This window comes from Diabrotica virgifera, chromosome 7 (genome assembly GCF_917563875.1).
Source record: "Diabrotica virgifera virgifera chromosome 7, PGI_DIABVI_V3a".
Taxonomy (NCBI): domain Eukaryota; kingdom Metazoa; phylum Arthropoda; class Insecta; order Coleoptera; family Chrysomelidae; genus Diabrotica; species Diabrotica virgifera.
In genome coordinates, this window is record NC_065449.1 from 72,052,319 (window position 1) to 72,071,483 (window position 19,165).

The following is a 19,165-nucleotide window of genomic DNA, read 5'->3' on the forward strand; positions in this document are numbered from 1 at the left end:
GCCAAATTCTTCCAATATATTAGATAGAATTGTTCTATCTATTGAATCATAGGCTTGTTTAAAATCTACAAAGAGATTGTAAACGTCCATGTCATATTCCCATGCTTTGGCTAGTATTTGTTTAACTGTAAATAGTTGGTCAATGGTAGATCTATTTTGCCTAAACCCTGCTTGATATTCCCCGATGATTTTTTCTGTGAGAGGTTGAAGTCTTCGATTAAGGATGTTTGTGAATATTTTGTATCCCGAACAAAGTAAAGAGATGCCTCTATAATTCTGGCACAACAGTTTGTCTCCTTTTTTATGAATAGGGCAGATTATACTTTTCTTCCATTGTTGGGGGATTTCTTCTTATATCCATATCTCTCGTATTAGCTGATACATCTGTTGTGTCAAATTCCTCCCTCCTTGTAGCCGCAGGTTAATTCACTAGGTTTCACTGGCAGACTAGTTTGATAGTCAACAGATAAAAGAAGACAATAATTTAAAATCAATTTGATATACTGACGACAGCTTTAATAACTGAAACTGCACCTAAGTGCTACGAAGTAAAGTTTCTTTTTGTGTATACAATTTTCTTATCTTAATTAAAAAATACTGATAATAGTCGATTTATATTGTAGGAACCTACTATTATTAAAATGCCTCTACTAAGACGTCTTTTTGGAGGGGTAGAAACTTTTTTAAAAGAACACCCTTGGATGGTATTACTGGGTTATAAAACTCGTTCTGGGAGATTCAAGTGGTCCTGTGGAGGCACACTAATTAGTCAAAGATATGTATTGACAGCGGCGCATTGTGTAACAGGCGAGATTGAACATGTGGTTGGAAAACTGTAAGTAAAATATTTACTGGATTTTTTTATGTTTGAATTCTACATATTTTTCAGAAAGATTTTTTCTAAATCCATTTCAATTTCATCTTTCTATTTAATTTGACAACTCGATAATAAAACATGGCATCTAAACTGTGGAAATTTCTTTCTTTCTTTCTCCCCTTCCTTAATAATATTTTAGTAACTAATAAGAATGCTGACTCGTCAGGTGTTCTTCTTTTCTTTCTCTTCACTTGTGGTTGGTATTCAAGAGCTGGAGTCACAATATCGTTTTCATTTTTCCTCAAGATATGAGCAATCCACTTCCACGCCTTGCAAAGCTAAGTTTGCTTTGCTCTTTCCCATTATTATGTAGGAGTTTTTTAGTTGTAGTTACTTTAGTTGTAGTATACTTTTGAGGAAATTGTTAAATAATTTACGCTCTTTCCAGTAATTCGTTTGTTTCTCAAATTTTATTTAAACCGTTGAATATATGTGAGTCTTTATTATCCTTGTCTGTATATCTGTATATCCTTTTTAACCCTCCCCGTTTATTCTTTACTTTCTACGGCTATTTTTACTGTTACTTCACCTGAGTGTTTCAGCTACACTCTGTATCCTTAGTAGAAGTGTTAATTAAAGTTTATCATTTTTAGTCGTATCCATCTTAGGATTTTGCACGTCTTTACCATATTAATACGGTCGGAGGCCTTTTCAAAGTCGATAAAACTCACTTTTATATCTTTATTCTATTCATATGTTAGTTCCAAGATAATTATAAGGTTGCAAAAGTAGTTAATTGTATATCATTTGCTACGGAAACCTGATTGGTTGCTTCTTAGTTTTCTATCTAATTCCGGTTTCAATCTTTCCAACATGGGAACACTGGAACAGGGGAAGTTTTAATTGTGGAACAGGTTAAAAATTTGGAACGTCAGACTACGAAAACGCTCCATGTATTTTGTCAAACAGAACTTCCAATTGATTTGTTACCATTTCATTAAACTCTCATGCAAAAATCAGACTGGTGTTCAACATCAACATGTTGGTTATTAATAGCCGTCTGATTTTTGCATGAGAGTTAATGAAAGGGTAACAAATCAATTGGATGTTCTGTCCGACAAAATACATGGAACGTTTTCGTAATCTGACGTTCCAAATTTTTAAACTGTTCCACAATTAAAACTTCCCCTGTTCCAGTGTTCCCGTACATCAAAGTTTGTCCGACTAGACACCGTTAAGCTATTAACAAATTTTCAGCTTGCTATTAATAAACTTTTTTTTGTACGCGGGATCCAGGTCTATTTGGTTAACCCACTTCTTGATGTGATACTTATTAGTACTTTGAATAGATTTATTATTAATCTCTCTTTCCAGCTCATTGGTAATTCTTCTTTTTTTTTCAAAAGTTTATGTAACATTTCTATCAAAGGTGTAGTATCTGCTTTTATTGGGTCCTTGGGTGTATTGTAGACTCCTGCGGCTTACACTGAACCAAAAAAGTACGTAAATATAATGAAAAAAACATTGATTCAAAAACGGGGAGCATTAATTTTCGTCCAAAGATCAGTATCATTGGTCCAATGTAAGTAGATACATTAACTAATGCTCAAAAATATTAATTTTTATGAATTAGTACGCTCATCCAATGAACTTTCTAGTTAAGAATCAATGTATCGGTACATTGAATCAATGTATCGGTACATTGAATCAATGGATCGGTACATTGAATCACTGTATCAGTACATTAATTCTTAACTAGAAAGTACATTGAATGAACGTATTAATGTTTTTGAGCATTAGTTAATGTATCTACTTACATTGGACCAACGATACTGATCATTGGACGAAAATTAATGCTCCCCGTTTTTGAATCAATGTTTTTTTCATTATATTTACGTACTTTTTTGGTTCAGTGAATGTCATCTTCATGTATATTTGTATATAACAGACAAATAGTTAATAAGTAAACAAAATGACGACTTAATATCTACATAAATATTACAAATATAGGTTGAAGCAACGATTTTTTGCCGATTCTTAAACTAATGTTAAGTATCTATAAATTTAAATTAAAAAAACATTTATTTTTAATTAACACAAACAACGTTCTATAATGTAATTTGGAAAAAACTGAATAACTAAATATAACAGAAATTGATTTTTCTTATAAAATATATAAAATATATAAAAAATGTATACCTGATATCGTGAAAATAAATACATCTACAATAACATCTCCACAAATACAACATCTCTCTGGGATTAATTATCACCACCCATGCAAAAAACAAATGGTTGAATGGCATTTTTCTTTGATTTCAAAAATCTAATATGATCTACGACTTCTTGTTGGGTCTTTCCGATGTAAGAATGATTACTGGAAATCTCTGATGGGAGATTTTATTAGTTCGTACAAGATATCGATGTAGAACCCAAAGAATAACTGCATGTTAGCCATCTACAATTTATATTAATATTTATTATAAAAAAATAAATCTAAATATTGAACATATTATGTAGTTGTATTTTCGGGTATCACTTTTATTTATAGAAATATTTTAATTTATCCTGAAAAAAATTGCTAGATGTTGAGATGTTTATTTTTACTTTGATAGATACTACCGACTGCAAGAGTTAATAATATTTTTCAATTATTTACGGTTTAATCACCTAAAGATTTATTTTAGTAATCTTTTATAAGATTATACCATTTAGAAATATTTTCAAATAGTTCCTATGTTCTTTTACCTATGTGTCGAATTAGCTTTTGAACAAATTTAGAGAGAATAAAAATTAATTAATACTAGATATGCAGGATTGAATAATGAAATAGGTACTTACATTCCGTAATGTCTTCATGGGTAATCTTTTCAAATAAAAATTTATTTGTTTTATCCTTGATATGACTTTCACAGCGAAGAAAGGAGATAATTCTTTCGAAATTGCTGTCCCATCCATCAATATGTCCGTTTCCATTTCATTAGAAACCAAGAAATACCTTGGAAAAATCAACCAAATCACTAGTGCCAAACACCGCTCCTCAGAGTCTGCATGGTGACTGTCTGCTAGGAGGCTGCAACTGTTGTCACGTGATTTTTTTACACCAATAAAAACACTTACAGAGTTTTAATAAATGTATCAGTTTATGTACAAAATCATTGCTACAATGAATTGATCATTGATTCAGGTATATTACATTAATACAATGATTGCGTTACATCAAAACAATGTATCGAGTTATTAATCAAAGTCGAAAACATTGATTTAATGTTCCGAAAACATTGATTCAATAAACGAGTTCGTAATTTAAAGAACACTGTACATTAGTGCAACGTTTTATATTCATTAATTTAACCGCATAATCTTGATGTATAATTTCATATATACAATGAACAAATTATTAGTATTATGAAAAAAGTCATTGGATAGATAAAAAGGTTCATTGGATTAATGATTCGATTCATTATTTTTTAATGAATATAATTACATTGTAATAATGAATATGGTCATTACTTAATGACTACGTGTTTATAGTATTAACGAAATTTTCATTGAATCAATGTAAAAAAAGTCAATGATTGGCGTTCATTGGTACTATGTACAATATTTTTTTCAGTGTAGCCAGTTTATAAAATTTTAGTATGTTTTCAGTTTCTTTCCTTATAATTTCTCTAATATTCACTTCTAGTTCTGGCAATTCTACTTTGTCTTCTCTGACTTGTGGTATTTCAAGTTTAGCAAATATTTCTTGGAAGTATTCCGTCCATCTGTTTTAGTCGGAGTAACCTAGTTGAGTCCCAGAATTTATAATCCGTCGTTCTAATAGCCGAGTTGAGTCCCGAAGATGGGTAAATTGAGTCCCGGTCTACCTGGGGCTTAGTCGGTGTACGTAATGATTTCTAGGAATTAGAAAACAGTAAGGACACCGCACAAATCTTATGGAAAATATAATGTCACTCAAATGAAACAAAATTTACATGAATAGATGCCTCCTGAAATTTCAACAATTTTGATTAAAAAGAGCGTAAATTGATAAAAATAAATCTGAAATCAAATAGGAATGTACGTATGTCAAAGAGAGAGAAAAGAACTTGTTATTCGCTTACTCCATAAATCTGTGTTGAGAGATTAAGGCAGAGGCTTACTCTTATCATTTCCTATTATTATTGATAATAAAGTAGGTATAATTTGGTTAGTTGTACCGCCTCTAATCGGCTTAAGCTAGTGGTGAATAGACTCTATTCAATAGCCGCTAGACTAATATTATTTAGGAATGCCAGTTTTATGGACTTTAAAATGCGATTTCGATAAAATTTTAATTACAATTAACGCACTAATTAAGCAAAATTCAGGGTTGGCGCAATGGTATCAAATTATTAAAATTTCAGGACGCATCTATTCATGTAAATTTTATTTCATTTGAGTGACATTATATTTTTCATAAGATGTGTGCGGTGTCCTTTATTTTAGAACATATAATTTTATTGTAAAAATATATGCCTAAAATATTTACAGTAAAAAATATAACCCCAATTACATGCTAAATCATTTATTTAACTATTCTAAATTTTTTACTTACAATTTTGAGGAAATCAAATTTTGATATTAATCTATTATTTAATTTCAAATTTGTTCATCTAAAATTTTTTTATGTGAGGGTTTTTGCAGAATATTTTTTTACTTTTTTTGTACTAGATATTCTAATTTTAACATACCTCTTTTTCATTTAACAAGTCTATTAAAACTGTTGAAAATTTAAAAATATGAGGATGAGCAAAATAAAATGATAAGTTAAACCCGGATTTAAAGCGCTTACATGCGTTCGTCGTCCGCTGTAAACTGCTTGACATCTCCGCCCATATTTCCAAACCTCAGTGACACTTTGCTGGATTGTTTTTTCAAAATCTGCAAATACCGTTCTAAAAGCGAGTTTTTTATTGCATTTTCCAATTTGTTCTGTAAGGTATTTAAGTGCCAGTGTATATGTACATTTATGTTTATTTGGTAATAAGAAGAAAACCAAAGGTATATAATGATCTTCTTTTAGACCATGGATGCAGAATATTTGCTTAAAGAATTTTGGGCAATATATTCAAAAGTTCCATCTATATAAATGGTGCCCAAATCTGCTAAAAATTGTAAATTGCTGTTGCAGGAAAACAATATCGCCATTTCGTAATTTCTCATGCAAAATTTTCATAGGTCGTTCACTGATAACTTCTACGGTCTTTCGTTTCAAGGAGTGACTTAACATTTGACGATTGAGCACTTCTTCGTTTAATTCACCATGATTGTGGTCCTCCATGCATAATTTCCGTCACTACGTTGTCCCCTTGAGTTTTTAAAAATGCTTTACATTTTTCTTTCGTCTGCGCACAACAAATCCAACGCTTGCCGTCATTTTTTAAAGATTTGTGGAAACGATATTTGAAGCCATTCAACACAATCAATTGTATTCCTTTTTCACTAAGAACAATGTTCACAGAACTCATTTTGGCAATCACCGTATCGTATATATCTGATAGATTGCACTCTATACAAAATATTTTGTGGTGCACATATTACTTTTTATATTTGATTAATATAAGGCGTACCCAATAAAATACTTACAAATTAAAAAGCTATTAAAAGGATTACGATGCCCGGGACTCAATTCGACCATCTAAATATTTTGACCCTTCTTTATTCAGGTATGCGGGACTCAATTTACCTATGCCCGTTTTAGATATTTCTTATTTTTTATTCTGTTTCCTTCCTTTCCTTTACTTCTTCTTTGATTTTTTTCCTTTCTTCTATTATTATTATTAGTTTTAGAGTGTCTTTAGTCATCCGTTCTTCATTTTCTCTTTTTTTTTCATCCATTATTATTCTTCTTCTTCAAGTGCCCTGTCCGTTGCGAACGTTGGCTATTAACATGGCAATTCTGATCTTGCTTACGGCACTTCTGAATAGTTCGACTGATGTGAGCCCGAACCACTTCTGCAGATTTTGGAGCAACGAGTGTCTTCTCCTGCCTGGTCCTCGCTTTCTGTCAATTTTCCCCTGAACAATCAATTGCAGTAGACGGTACTTATGTGTCTCAATATGTGGCCTAGATATTCAAGTTTCTTTTGTTTAATCGTGCTCATGATTCCTTTCTCTTTTCTGATTCTGTAGGTTTTACCTCTATATTGGTGACATGTTCAGTCCAGGATATACAAAGAATGCGTCGGTACACCCACATTTCGAATGCTTCTAGTTTTTTCGTGAGCGTCCAGGCCTCCACACCATACAGTAAGATCGGAAAATGTAGCATTTAACTAGACGTGGTCTTGGGGTAAGCGATAAATCCTTGCTAATGAGGAGTTTTTCATATTGTTAAATCATTATTATTACTTTTTTAAGATGCTTACATGTTTCTTCAACTGACTCTACAGTTTGTTGTAATACACTTTGATTAATTGCTAGTTTCTCAGTGAATTTATTTTTTATACTTTCTTCTTATACTTCTGTTGATTTTTTTTTTGTTTTTATCTGTGACTAATTTCAATATTAGTATCGCTCTGACTAGCATAGGATCTAACCCTACATCGGAGCCTCTTACGATCTTGACATCTTCCAATTAGCTTCTCCATTTGCATTCAATTGTTATATTTATGGTCAAGTTAGTTCTTGTACCTCTCTCCTGTTGATTTAGAATAGAACAGAAATATGCTTTATTGTCATGAAAAATTGTACAATTTTATCGACAAAGCTTACAAAAAGTCAAGAAAACAAAACAATAACAATCCAATTTACTAAAATTTCATAAATCGTCAATATATTTACAATACTACTAATAATAATGAAGTTAAACAGAAATACTCAATTGCAAAATTTAAATAAATTGCAAATGCATAGTCTACCTAGTAAATAATAAGTTTAAAAGTTAAGCTGCTGCATATGACACCCAAATATAGATAAAGAATAATAACAAAAATACTACTTGTGCAAAGGGTACTGCAATTTCTTAGTTATTGATTAAGAAAATCTTCTACTGAATAATAAGGTCTTTCAGATAGGTAGGCTTTTGTCAGTTTACGGAATTTGGGGAAAGATACTGCAGATTTAAGTTGTAGAGGGAGATGGTTGTAAAGTTTTTTGCGGAATATAATATAGATTTCTTTACTAACTCAGAGGACGGGGTCGGCAAATAGACGTCAAACGTAGAATTTCTCCTGAAGTAGTCATGATTAAGTCTTGGTGGAAAGACACGTAGATGTTTACGAATTAAGCAAACAGTTTCTAAAATATACAAAGATGGAAGGGTTAAAATTCCGTGATCTTTGAAATAACTTCTGCAATGTGTTGTTCTTCTGAGGCCAAACAGATATCCTATTGCTCTTTTTTGTAATTTGAAAATAACATCGAATTGGGCAGCTGTACCAGAACCACAAAAAGGAAGACTATAACGAAGATGTGACTCGAACAAAGAAAAATATGTTATTTTGGAAGATGCTAAATTGAGTTCATTCGAAACAGATCTTATAGCATAGCAAGCTGAGGATAGTTTCTTCCTTCACAAATCGATATGGTGGGACCATTTAAGGTTGCTGTCTAAAAAAATACCAAGAAATTTTACTGAATCAACGGTACTGATCTGGCTGTTATTAAGAGGTAACGGTTAAAGGGTTTCTTTATAAGACAATGCTACTCTTTTATCTACGTTAAACGAGAGTAAATTAGAGTCAGGCCAGGTTTTTATTGTAAGTAGATCAGACGTTATAGTAGCATGAAGAGTTGCAATATTTGAGTTGCTCCAAGTGATACTGGTATCATCAACACAAAGAAAGATTTTTCCATCGATTTTTAAACTAGTGATATCATTAATAAAGATAAGGAAAAGTAGAGGACCCAATACTAAACCTTGAGGTACCCCACATACAATGTTTTTGAGACTAGAGTCTGTATCATTTGCTCTAACCAGTTGTTTCCTATCATCTAAGTTAAATTGGAACCAATCTAAAGAAATACCTCCAATTCCGTAGAAATTTAGTTTTTTTATCAAAATGTTGTGATTTACAAAATCAAAAGCTTTGGCGTAGTCACAAAAAACGGTGGCAGTGTGAAGATTATTGTTCAGTGCTTGATAAACCTCATGTAGTACAGAAAACATGGCATCAGTGGTGTATTTATTATTCAAAAAGCCGAACTGATTTTGTGATAAAATGTTGTTTTCAACTAGAAAGGATATAAGTCGGGCTTTTATGAGTCTCTCAATAATTTTGGAGAGTACCGGTAGTAGTGCAATAGGTCTATAATTGCAGGTATTAGATATTTCACCACCCTTATGAAGAGGAATAATGATGGCTGTGTTCAAGCACTGTAAATTTACCTTTCTCAAAGGAATCATTAATTAGTGAGATGAGGACTTCTAACACATTTTCTGGGAGATTAGAAAAATTTTTTATCGATAGACCATCAGTACTACAGGAAGATTTGCTTTTGATACTATTGATTGTTCAATTGCGGATCAGCGGATTTACTATTGTGGATCAGTTCAGATTTATCGACTGGTTTTATAAAGAATGAATTCGAGACCTTTCTTGAATTAGGGAGATAGGCAATGGGATCTTGTTGTGGCAAAATAGTTGATGTAATATTTTCACTCAGATTAACAAAATATTCGTTTAGATTTTCAGGGTCTGGAAGGAAATTGTTTGAGCAGTGTGGGTTTTATTTCAAACTTCGTTTTTTATGGACCAAGTTTTTTTTGCAACAATTTTTGAGCTTCCCAGACGGTTATGGTAGTAGTTTTTTAGCTGATTTTATAAGTTTAAGATAGGTTGCAATGTACTTGTTGATATATTTAGTGATAGAGACGTTAGTAGTAAATTTCTTGATATAGAGAAGAGAACGCATATTCTTGAAAGATATTCGGATGCCTTTAGTAGTCCAGGGTTTGCGATATTTTGGCTTAATTGCAATTAAAGGAAATGCTTTATTGAAAACACAGACAAGCTTATCTAAAAAAGCACTGAAATTATTATCCACGTCCATAGCAGGAAAGCGCCACTCAGAGGTTAAGCATACATTTTGGAAGTTACGAAAGTTCCGGGTGGAAAAAATCCTGTCTAAACGTCGGGTTTTCGAGGAGGGTTTGCTTAAGATATTAAACTTCGTATAAACTGCTTCATGATCAAATAGACCAGCATTAATAATTGTAGAGTGGACATCAAAGGGTGAGAAATCTTTAACAGTATAATCAATTATGGTAGATGAAGTTTTTATAATCCTTGTAGGAGGATTAATGTGCATTGTTAGACCATACGATTCAAATATGTTGAACAAGGATTTCTATATTTCCTTATGTATCCACTTCTGTTGATAATTCTACTCACTACAAGTTCATTTTGTTCGCCTTTTTGAAGGTTTATAATATAAGATTTATTGTTATTTCTTAAATCAAGGGTAATTAAGAGCCGTTGAGCAGTTAGTACCAACACCAAAAATTATTGCCGTTGTATGCGCACTTAATAAATATTGTAAGATTTAGCAAGGGAACTTTGAAATTTTTATTAAAAGATTTTTGGTGGTTCTTAAGAATATCAGAATATTCTCAATCAATCTAATAATATTAATAGTCTCCCGTTTTATATTCTTTTTCTCGTGAGCATCTTTCAGTACGTCACAGTATTTCGATTTCTTTCTAACGCATTAAATTGTATGTGACAGAAAAAAAGGCACGTCCGTGATTACAGACATTTATAATCTTTATTCTAGTTGTCGATAGATGGCGCTATAATCGAAAAATAATATTTACGAATTATATAATATATTGTTATGCTCTACCTTTTCTATTTATTTAGATTAATTAGCAAATTCTTAATTTGATTTATTATCCAATTATTTTATTTATTGCCCACGTAAAGAGATAACTAAATTCCAATTAAATTTTCCAATCAGTTTTATTATCAGGGCTAATTTTGTATTTGATACAATACCTGTAATCTGTGGCTTCTAGTATTTCTAGTTGCTTACTTCTTCCAGGGTGGAAACAGGGAAATTGTCAACACTCAAAATCATATAAATGTAATCTATTGTTTTTATTAAATGCCGTGTACATATGATTCAAAAATATTAAAATTTAACTTTGTTGCAACATTCTCAAACTTAATAAATTAAAAATCTTACTCTAATATCTCCTTGTTTTGACAAAATTATTTATTTAATTAATTTCTTATTTACTCATACTAAATTGAATGAATTTTACTTTTCTTCTTTTGAATTGATTTCCCAAATTTGAAATCACTAACTCTGTTACAACAATACTGTTCAATAAACAAGTAAACAAATATGGTCTTAATATATATGACTTTTCTCCATTCAGACAAATGATTTGCCTAACTTTTTATTCTTCACTCCCTCGTTTTCTGGATTGCGCTGTCCTTGATTCTCTCAACACGTACTCTCTGGTTGTTGCGAAAAAATCCCCCTCGTCAAAACTGCTTCCAAGAAAAACACACAGGACTTGCTCGAATATCTAGTGCACAAACCGATAATAATCAGCTACTCGTTCTTGACAAAACAAAGGAATCTCCCTTGGACCAGGAAATTAGCTCTTCAACCGGTCGACGATTTGATTTCAACTTGATTCTGCTCGCAAAGGCTAATCACACCAACTCTACATTGATTCTACACTTTTAAAAAACTCGGCTGCCTTCTCTCGATGTTCATTACACACTGACTTTATGTTTCTCTCAAATCCCTACTCTCACATCCATTATCCCTTCTCCCGATATTTTTCGTCCACTAAACAACAACCTCTCCAAAACCATTGATTTCTTAAGAAACCCAATATTCTTCCACATAACTTTTTCTAATTTGTCAAATTTCAAGGAAAATCATAATTAGGTATTTTCTACTCTCTAATTTTACAACTAAAATAATACATTTTGTTTACCACATTAAAATACCTTCCCGGAAGGATCTGAAAAACGTTATTGTCCCGTCAAATCTCTCTCTCCACTTTCTAATCACCGAAATATTTTGTTAATGCCCCGTCCATTTCGTCGAATAATTATCACTAATCGTTTTAATTTTTCCGAAACACTTGTTTACTAGTAAAATTAAATTCTAAACAAATTTGGCCATATACAGGGTGATGAAAAACTATCATTACATGGTCGTTGATATAAATTTAATTTTTTTGAATTTCCTTAAAAAAAAAACAATTCCACAACAATATCTACGAATATAATCTGTACAATTTATAAGACTATACAAATCAAAGAAAATACCATTTTATAAATGCAATAAACACAAGTGATTTGTTTTTATGCCAAATTGCAAAATAAAATGTTACAACTCTCAGATTTAACTAAAATGTCATGTTAGAATAAATATTGTTATAAATGTTTATTGTCACGGACTTACCTTTTCTTCTAACATTTGTGACGCACTGAAAAATGCTCATGAAAGGACCATACCGCTTTCGTGGCATTGGGATTATAGCAGGGTAGTCTGCTATATCTAGGGACTACAGTATACAAGGAAGGTAACAGGGCCAATGCTACGTTTCCACCGCCTATTATTACCCCTGGTTTTACCCAAAGTACTCATTTTATTCAGGCTGAGTCGACCTGGGGCCTATAGACATTTTTAAAAATGGTGGTTGCTCTTGCTGGCGCTATGATTTTAACCCCGGCCTATTAGCACACGAGTCGAGTCAAGCACATTACCGCCTGAGCTACGCCCCCTCAATCAACGTATAAACAACAAAATCATGTTTTATTACAGAATTACGTTATTTTTAGTACATATGTCAAATTGGGTTCGCACGACAGAACTAAAGAAATAAGTTGCGATATAACTGGAGCTTGTAATCAAAAGACTGTCATAACAGGAATTGAAAGTTTGTCGTTCCATGAAAATTATAATGCAAATGATAAAACTAGTGGTAATGACATAGCAGTTATAAGGCTTAATCAAACAGTTGAATATTCAAGTAAGTGCAATTTTTTATTTATTAAAATACAACTTATGCTCTCTTTGTTACCAATTTTATTTAAGAATATGTTGCCTAAACTTGTTGACAACATTCATTCGTTAAGCATCAAAATCCCTAGGGATTATAGCTAACGCCATGGCGTTTAAAATCCTATTACTGGGTGAGGTGGATTAGTCCTCTGTCATTTTATAGCTTTCTGTGTGTCTTTGCTGTTCTCGTGACTTTTTCCATTTCTTCCTGTCCTTGCACTGAACTTTCCAGTCTTTCACATTCATTGCTTTTATGTATCCTTCTACATCATCCAGCCATCTTCTTCTGGGTCTTCCTCTACACCTGGGCCATAGTGGTGTCCAGTTAGTTATTATTCTCAACATATCTGATTGTGGGCGTCTCTGTATATGTCCTATCCATTCTAAGCGAAGCCATTATATTTATGTATCTGACTATGTTTTCTCTCTTTAATTCTTCTTCAATTTCGGCATTTGTTTCGATTCGTATTTCTCCCTCTCTTGTTACATTGTGACCCAGTATTATATTATATGGACCATTCACTCTTGCTAGAGTATAGGTCGCTCAAATGCTATGAGCTCTTTTAATCCATTTCACGCGGTGGATTAGTCCGCAGTTTCCTTTAGGTCATCGTTCATAGGTTGTGATGTTTTTTGCCTTCTCCACTATCTTCTTCCACTCACTCCGGTCCTGAATCTTTTCTCTCCAGTTTGCAATTTCCATCTTTGATATATCGTCAAGCAGTTGATCTTCCCATCTTATTTTTGGTCTTTCTCTTGGTCTATTTGTTATTGGTCTCCAGTTAATTATCTTCTTGATAAGTTCTTCTACCCCTCTTCTTTGTGTGTGCCCAAACCATCTGAGTCTTTGTGCTTTAATGAATTTTACTATATCTTCTCCTTGTTCTACCTTCTATGTTCTACCCAAATTTCCAAAATATTTAGCTTTTTCTTTGTTTCCTCGAGTTCTGTCTTTACCTTATTGTTTTCTTTCTTTAATTCTAGTATTTCATCTCTAAAAACCTTGTTTTCTTCCCTCATTTGTCTAATTTCATTCTAAACTTGTTTCAGTAGGCTATTTGTTGTTTCTTGTTTTGTGTCCATTGTTTTCTCCATGTCTTCCGTTTTTCCCTTTGCGATTTACAGCTTTTTTGTTGGGTTTGGGGGAGATACTGATTCTCTGTCTTTTCTCTTGCGATATTCGATCAGAGGCTCGTCCCTATCCAGCTCCAGCTTTATTAATTTTTTTTACCTATGTAATATAATATACCTAGTTTAAATTACGTACTATTTCTTAAATATATACAGCTTTTATAACTACTAGTTTACCAAATAACCGCGAAAAGAGTTAATTTCGGACTATCTCCTCAGAAAATTAACCCCTATCGGTTCTCAGTATGTTTTTATTTTTCTTTTTTGTATTATCTATTCTCTATTTTTTTTATATATTTCTCATGTATTCTTACAAAAAATTCTAATAATGATTGAAATTTTACTAACCGTTCCTTTGGAGCGTTGAATCCCACCTTTATATCTCCGCCAACACACAACGTAAAGGTAGAATGTTTTGACACAAAAGTACTAAGTTTTATCACTATTCACTAATTACTAATTATGTGTAATGTTTTTTGCCGAACAAAAACACTTAAAAATACATAGATCTTTCTTAGGACGGTAACAGCAACCCTTGCAATTTCATAAATGTCCCATTTTCGTAAAATTGATAATATTAATATAAAATAATATTAATAATAAAACTCACGTTTTTGAACGGATTCAAATAAAATAAATAAATGTTTTTCTCGGATAGCTTGTTAACAGGTTTGTTTATCACAACTTTTTTGTAGAACCGTTCGCTTCGGCTGCTTATTGACGACCGTGGCCCAGTATAGTTCTCATTATTTTCTTTCAAATTTCAGAAGATTATCTTCTTCTTTCTTGTTAATCGTTGTTGTTTCCATCCCATATGTAACAACAGGTCTTACTAAGGTCTTATAGAAGTTCATCTTGGTTGTCTTGCTCAGGGTCTTGCTTCTCAGCAGATTTCTATTTATTATATATATGCTTTTTGCCTTTCAGAATTCTTTCCTCTGTTCTCTCTTTTCCAGTTTTCCCTACTGTTGCTCCCAGGTAGCTAAAGGTGGATACAGTTTCAAACTTATGTTTCTGTGTTATTAGATATTTCTAATGTGTTGTGTCGTCCTTCCCTAGCGTCATGTACGTGACTATAATATTCTTGCTACTTTAAGAGTGCAGTCAAAACTTATTTCTGAAGAATGACATGAGAAATCGTTTTCTCTAGTATAGATTCTAAGTATTTTCAAAATGTTAAATAATATTTATACATGGGTTTAAGCCACAACTGGAATCAAACATCGTGTATCTCTACAGAGGCATGAGAATCCGATAATAAAATATGATATCAAAATCAAACGTGGGGTTCGACGGGAATATACAGGGTGTCCCGAAAAGATTGGTCATAAATTATACCACACATTCTGGCGTCAAAAATTGTTCGATTGAACCTAACTAACCGTAGTAAAAATGTGCTCATAAAAAAAGTTACAGCCCTTTGAATTTACAAAATGAAAATGGATTTTTTTCAATACATATATCGAAAACTATTAGAGATTTTTTATTGAAAATGGACATGTATCATTCTTATGACAGGAACATCTTAAAACAAAATTGTAGTAAAGTTGGTCCACCCCATTAAAATTTTATGGGAGTTTTGTTCCTTTAAACCCCCTAAATGTTTGTGTACGTTCCAATTAAAGTATTATTGTGGTTCCGTTAGTTAAAAACAGTGTTTCTAAAATATAATCCAGAAAGCCACTGCGCATCCGCTAGGAAAAATATTCCGATTCGGATTTTTTGCACAATTTTACTCAAAAGGACCCCTTTTAGTTGCCAGGATTAAAAGTGGGTCAAAAATTTTTTAAACATCATTTTTTTGTTTTTTTATTAAAATTATATTTCTCGCATGGAACAAAGTTTTTTAGGTTTTTTGGATCATTGCAAACAGAAAAGGTCTTGAGTGACTTTTCTCTAAAGTTGATAGTTTTTGACATATAAGCGATTAAAAAGGAAAAATTGCGAAACCAGCCATTTTTAACCGTCAAAAACTATGTGAAAAACTGAAAATTTGAATGTTGCCAAGATAGGTAGATATTCTTTAAACATCGATTGATGAAATCCCAAAGAGTTTTTTGCAAAACAATATTCAAAATTTCTTTGTTTTTTAATTGCTATTCAAGCGTGCGCGACACTATTTTCCACCGTTACATGTGTATACAGTATGGTACAAATGAAAGGAATAAATTCGTTATTTCGTAAACCGGCTACTTTAAGGAAAAATCCCGCAACAGGTCGATTGTTATTTTTATGTTATGATATTGCGGCATATATGGTAAACTAGTGACGACATTCATCTGGGCGTGATGACGTAATCGATGATTTTTTTAAATGAGAATAGGGGTTATGTGCTAGCTCATTTGAAAGGTTCTTTAATTCTCTATTTAGTAATATAAACATTTATATAATTATTCATACAGCGTGTCCATAAAATTTTTATTAAATTAAATTATTTGACAAAAAAGAAGTAGAAGGACACCCTGTATAAATAATTATGTACATGTTTATATTACTGAATAGAGAATTTAAGAACTTTTCAAATGAGCTAGCACACGATCACTATTCTCATTTAAAAAGATCATCGATTACGTCATCACGCCCAGATGGATGACGTCACTAGTATACCATATATGCCACAATATCATAACTTAAAAATAAAAATCGACCTTTTTCGGGACTTTTCTTAATGAATTTATTCCTTTCATTTGCACCATACTGTCGGTATAAAATAGTATCGCGCACGCTTGATAAGCAATTAAAAAGCAAAGGAGTTTTGAATACAGTATTGCAAAAAACTCTTCGGTATTTCATCAATCGGTGTTTAAAGAATATCTGCCTACCTTGGCAACATTCAAATTTTCAGTTTTTCACATAGTTTTTGAGGATTAAAAATGGCCGTTTTCGCAATTTTTCAATTTTTAATCGTTTATATATTTAAAAATATCAACTTTAGAGAAATATCACTAAAGACCTTTTCTGTTTGGAACGATCCAAAAAACCTAAAAAAACTTTGTTCCATGCAAAAAAAATAATTTTACGAATAAAACAAAAAAAAACGTTTAAAAAATTTTTTATCCACTTTTGGTCCTGGCAACATGCAAATTTGTTAAAAGGGGTCCTTTTTGAGTAAGATTGTGCAAAAAATCCGAATCGAAATATTTTTCCTAGCGGATGCGCAGTGGCTTTCTGGACTAATAAAATTACAAGGGCAGGTGTTACCGGTATCAGTTTTACAACATAATAATTGATTTCTAAAACTGACCATCCCAATAAAAATTTTTACCTAGAGGTATAAACTAGCAGATTTTGGAACCCTTATTCAAGGACAAAATTACAATAAATATCTAGGAATATTGAAACAAAATATATTCGGATTTCCAAGCTCTTCGTTGATTTTATTTCATGAATATATTTATACACCTGATGAAATTTCACCTGATACTTTTATAAAAATATGCAGAATTTGACATTTTTGCATATTTTATGCATAATATGCAAAATATGCAATTTGCATATTTGCCTAAGTCTACTCATAACGATGATTTTTGACCTCCAGCTCTTAGTCTATGCAAATATCGTCTACCCAATGTATTACCTTTATCCATTCATATTAAAAATAGTGTTATCTATTAAAATTACTTTCTATTTTTCTTTCTAGCCTATATTAGACCTATATGTCTTCCTGAACCATATGAAGAATCACATACTGACGATCCACTTACAACGGTTGGTTGGGGTCTAACAGAAGATGGCACCTATTCCAAAGTCAAACTCAAAATTGAGCTACCTTTACGCACGAGGGACTATTGCATGGATGCCTTTAAAGAAGTAAAACTTAATCTTAGTGACTCCCAAATATGCGCTGGAGGTGAATATGATAGAGACACTTGTCAAGGTAAAGCCAATATTTTAAGATATAGTCGAGGAAATGAAGCCTTTTGGCTCGCAATTTTTTCGTCCAGTATGGATTTACTTGAAATTTTCACAGAAGGTAGGGAGTAGTCCAATGATCATTTTCTATACCATGCCGCTGTACGTTAATGCCTTGGGGGTGGTTGCCACCCCATCTCGGAGGCGGGAATTTTTTATTGCATTTTAACCATGTAAATCGATTTAAAAAGTAATTCTAAGAAAAAAAAATGCTTTTTACATTGTCTTCGTAAAACTCATATTTTTCGAGTTATTCTCGCTTGAAACTAACAGTTTTTCGACGAAAAAATCAACTTTTTTTAGAGAGTTTTTTGGGAATATTTCGAAAAATATGCATTTAATAAAAAAAACTGTAGATATCAAAATTGTATCTTTTAGTAACACAAACGAAATTCTTTTTCTGTAATATGTTTAAGACCAGCACAAACCGAGATACAGCATGTTAAAAGTTAACTTTTTTTGTCAAATGCAAAATTTGAAATATTCAAAGCCAAATAACGGAAAAACTTTGCATTTTTCGAGGAAAACTTAAATAATATTTTTTTAAGTATACAGTTAGACCTTTCAAAAAAATAATAATATAAAGCTTCTAGCGTGAAAATTAAGCGACTTATGATGAAAAAAATATCGGTACCTACCTGCTTTTCTCTATAAAGAAATCAGTGAAAACAATCCCCTAACTACCCTCCTAATAATTAAAAATTGGTCTTCAACTTTCTGTAATTCCTTTTATATTTGTATTATCAATATACCCAAGAAGTTTGACCTACTTAAAAGGCCTAATTTTAGAAAAATTGAAGTTTAAAGGAAAATTGACTTTTTGAAATTTCCTATTTTTTACCTTTTACTTCAAAATATCTACGAAAATGCTGGAGATACGAAAAAAATCATGGACTACTAAATTGTAGCTTTTTTAGTAAGTAAAATTCCCTTAAGCCCGATCAAAGAACAATCTGTCTGACCCAAAAAAAAAATAAAGGAAGGATGAAAATTTGGGAATAGGTAGTTGAAATTGTCTATTATTATACAAGGGAAAGTTTAAAATTCTACATCATTCTTTTTGTAAAATGGAGGGGAATACCCCCCTCTCGAATATGAAAAAAATATATTCAAAATAAGACTGGAATTGGATAAAATGACAATTTCTAATTCTAATTCTAAACAACTTTTCTTCTATAGAGTTTTTTCACTAAGTCAATACTTTTCGAGTTATTTGCGAGTGAATATGTTCACGTTTAACAAAATAAAACATGTTTTTGGACGGTTTTTCTGAGATAACTCAAAACGTAAGCATTTTAGTAAAAAAAT

The 19,165-nt window shown here is 31.9% G+C and overlaps 1 protein-coding gene across 2 annotated transcripts in view; it reads left to right on the forward strand.

Annotated features, from left to right (window-relative positions):
• LOC114327668 (serine protease 7-like) overlaps window positions 1-19,165 on the forward strand; it is a 60,249-nt gene that overhangs the window by 21,730 nt on the left and 19,354 nt on the right. The window contains exons 2-5 of one of the 2 annotated variants that reach the window (XM_050655936.1): window positions 421-548; window positions 624-835; window positions 12,592-12,782; window positions 17,586-17,822. In XM_050655936.1, coding sequence (XP_050511893.1) covers window positions 642-835; window positions 12,592-12,782; window positions 17,586-17,822 — 622 coding nt within the window. In that variant the 5' untranslated portion in view covers window positions 421-548; window positions 624-641. The remainder of the gene's footprint in view (window positions 1-420; window positions 549-623; window positions 836-12,591; window positions 12,783-17,585; window positions 17,823-19,165) is intronic. The other variant, XM_028276344.2, reaches the window with a different exon arrangement.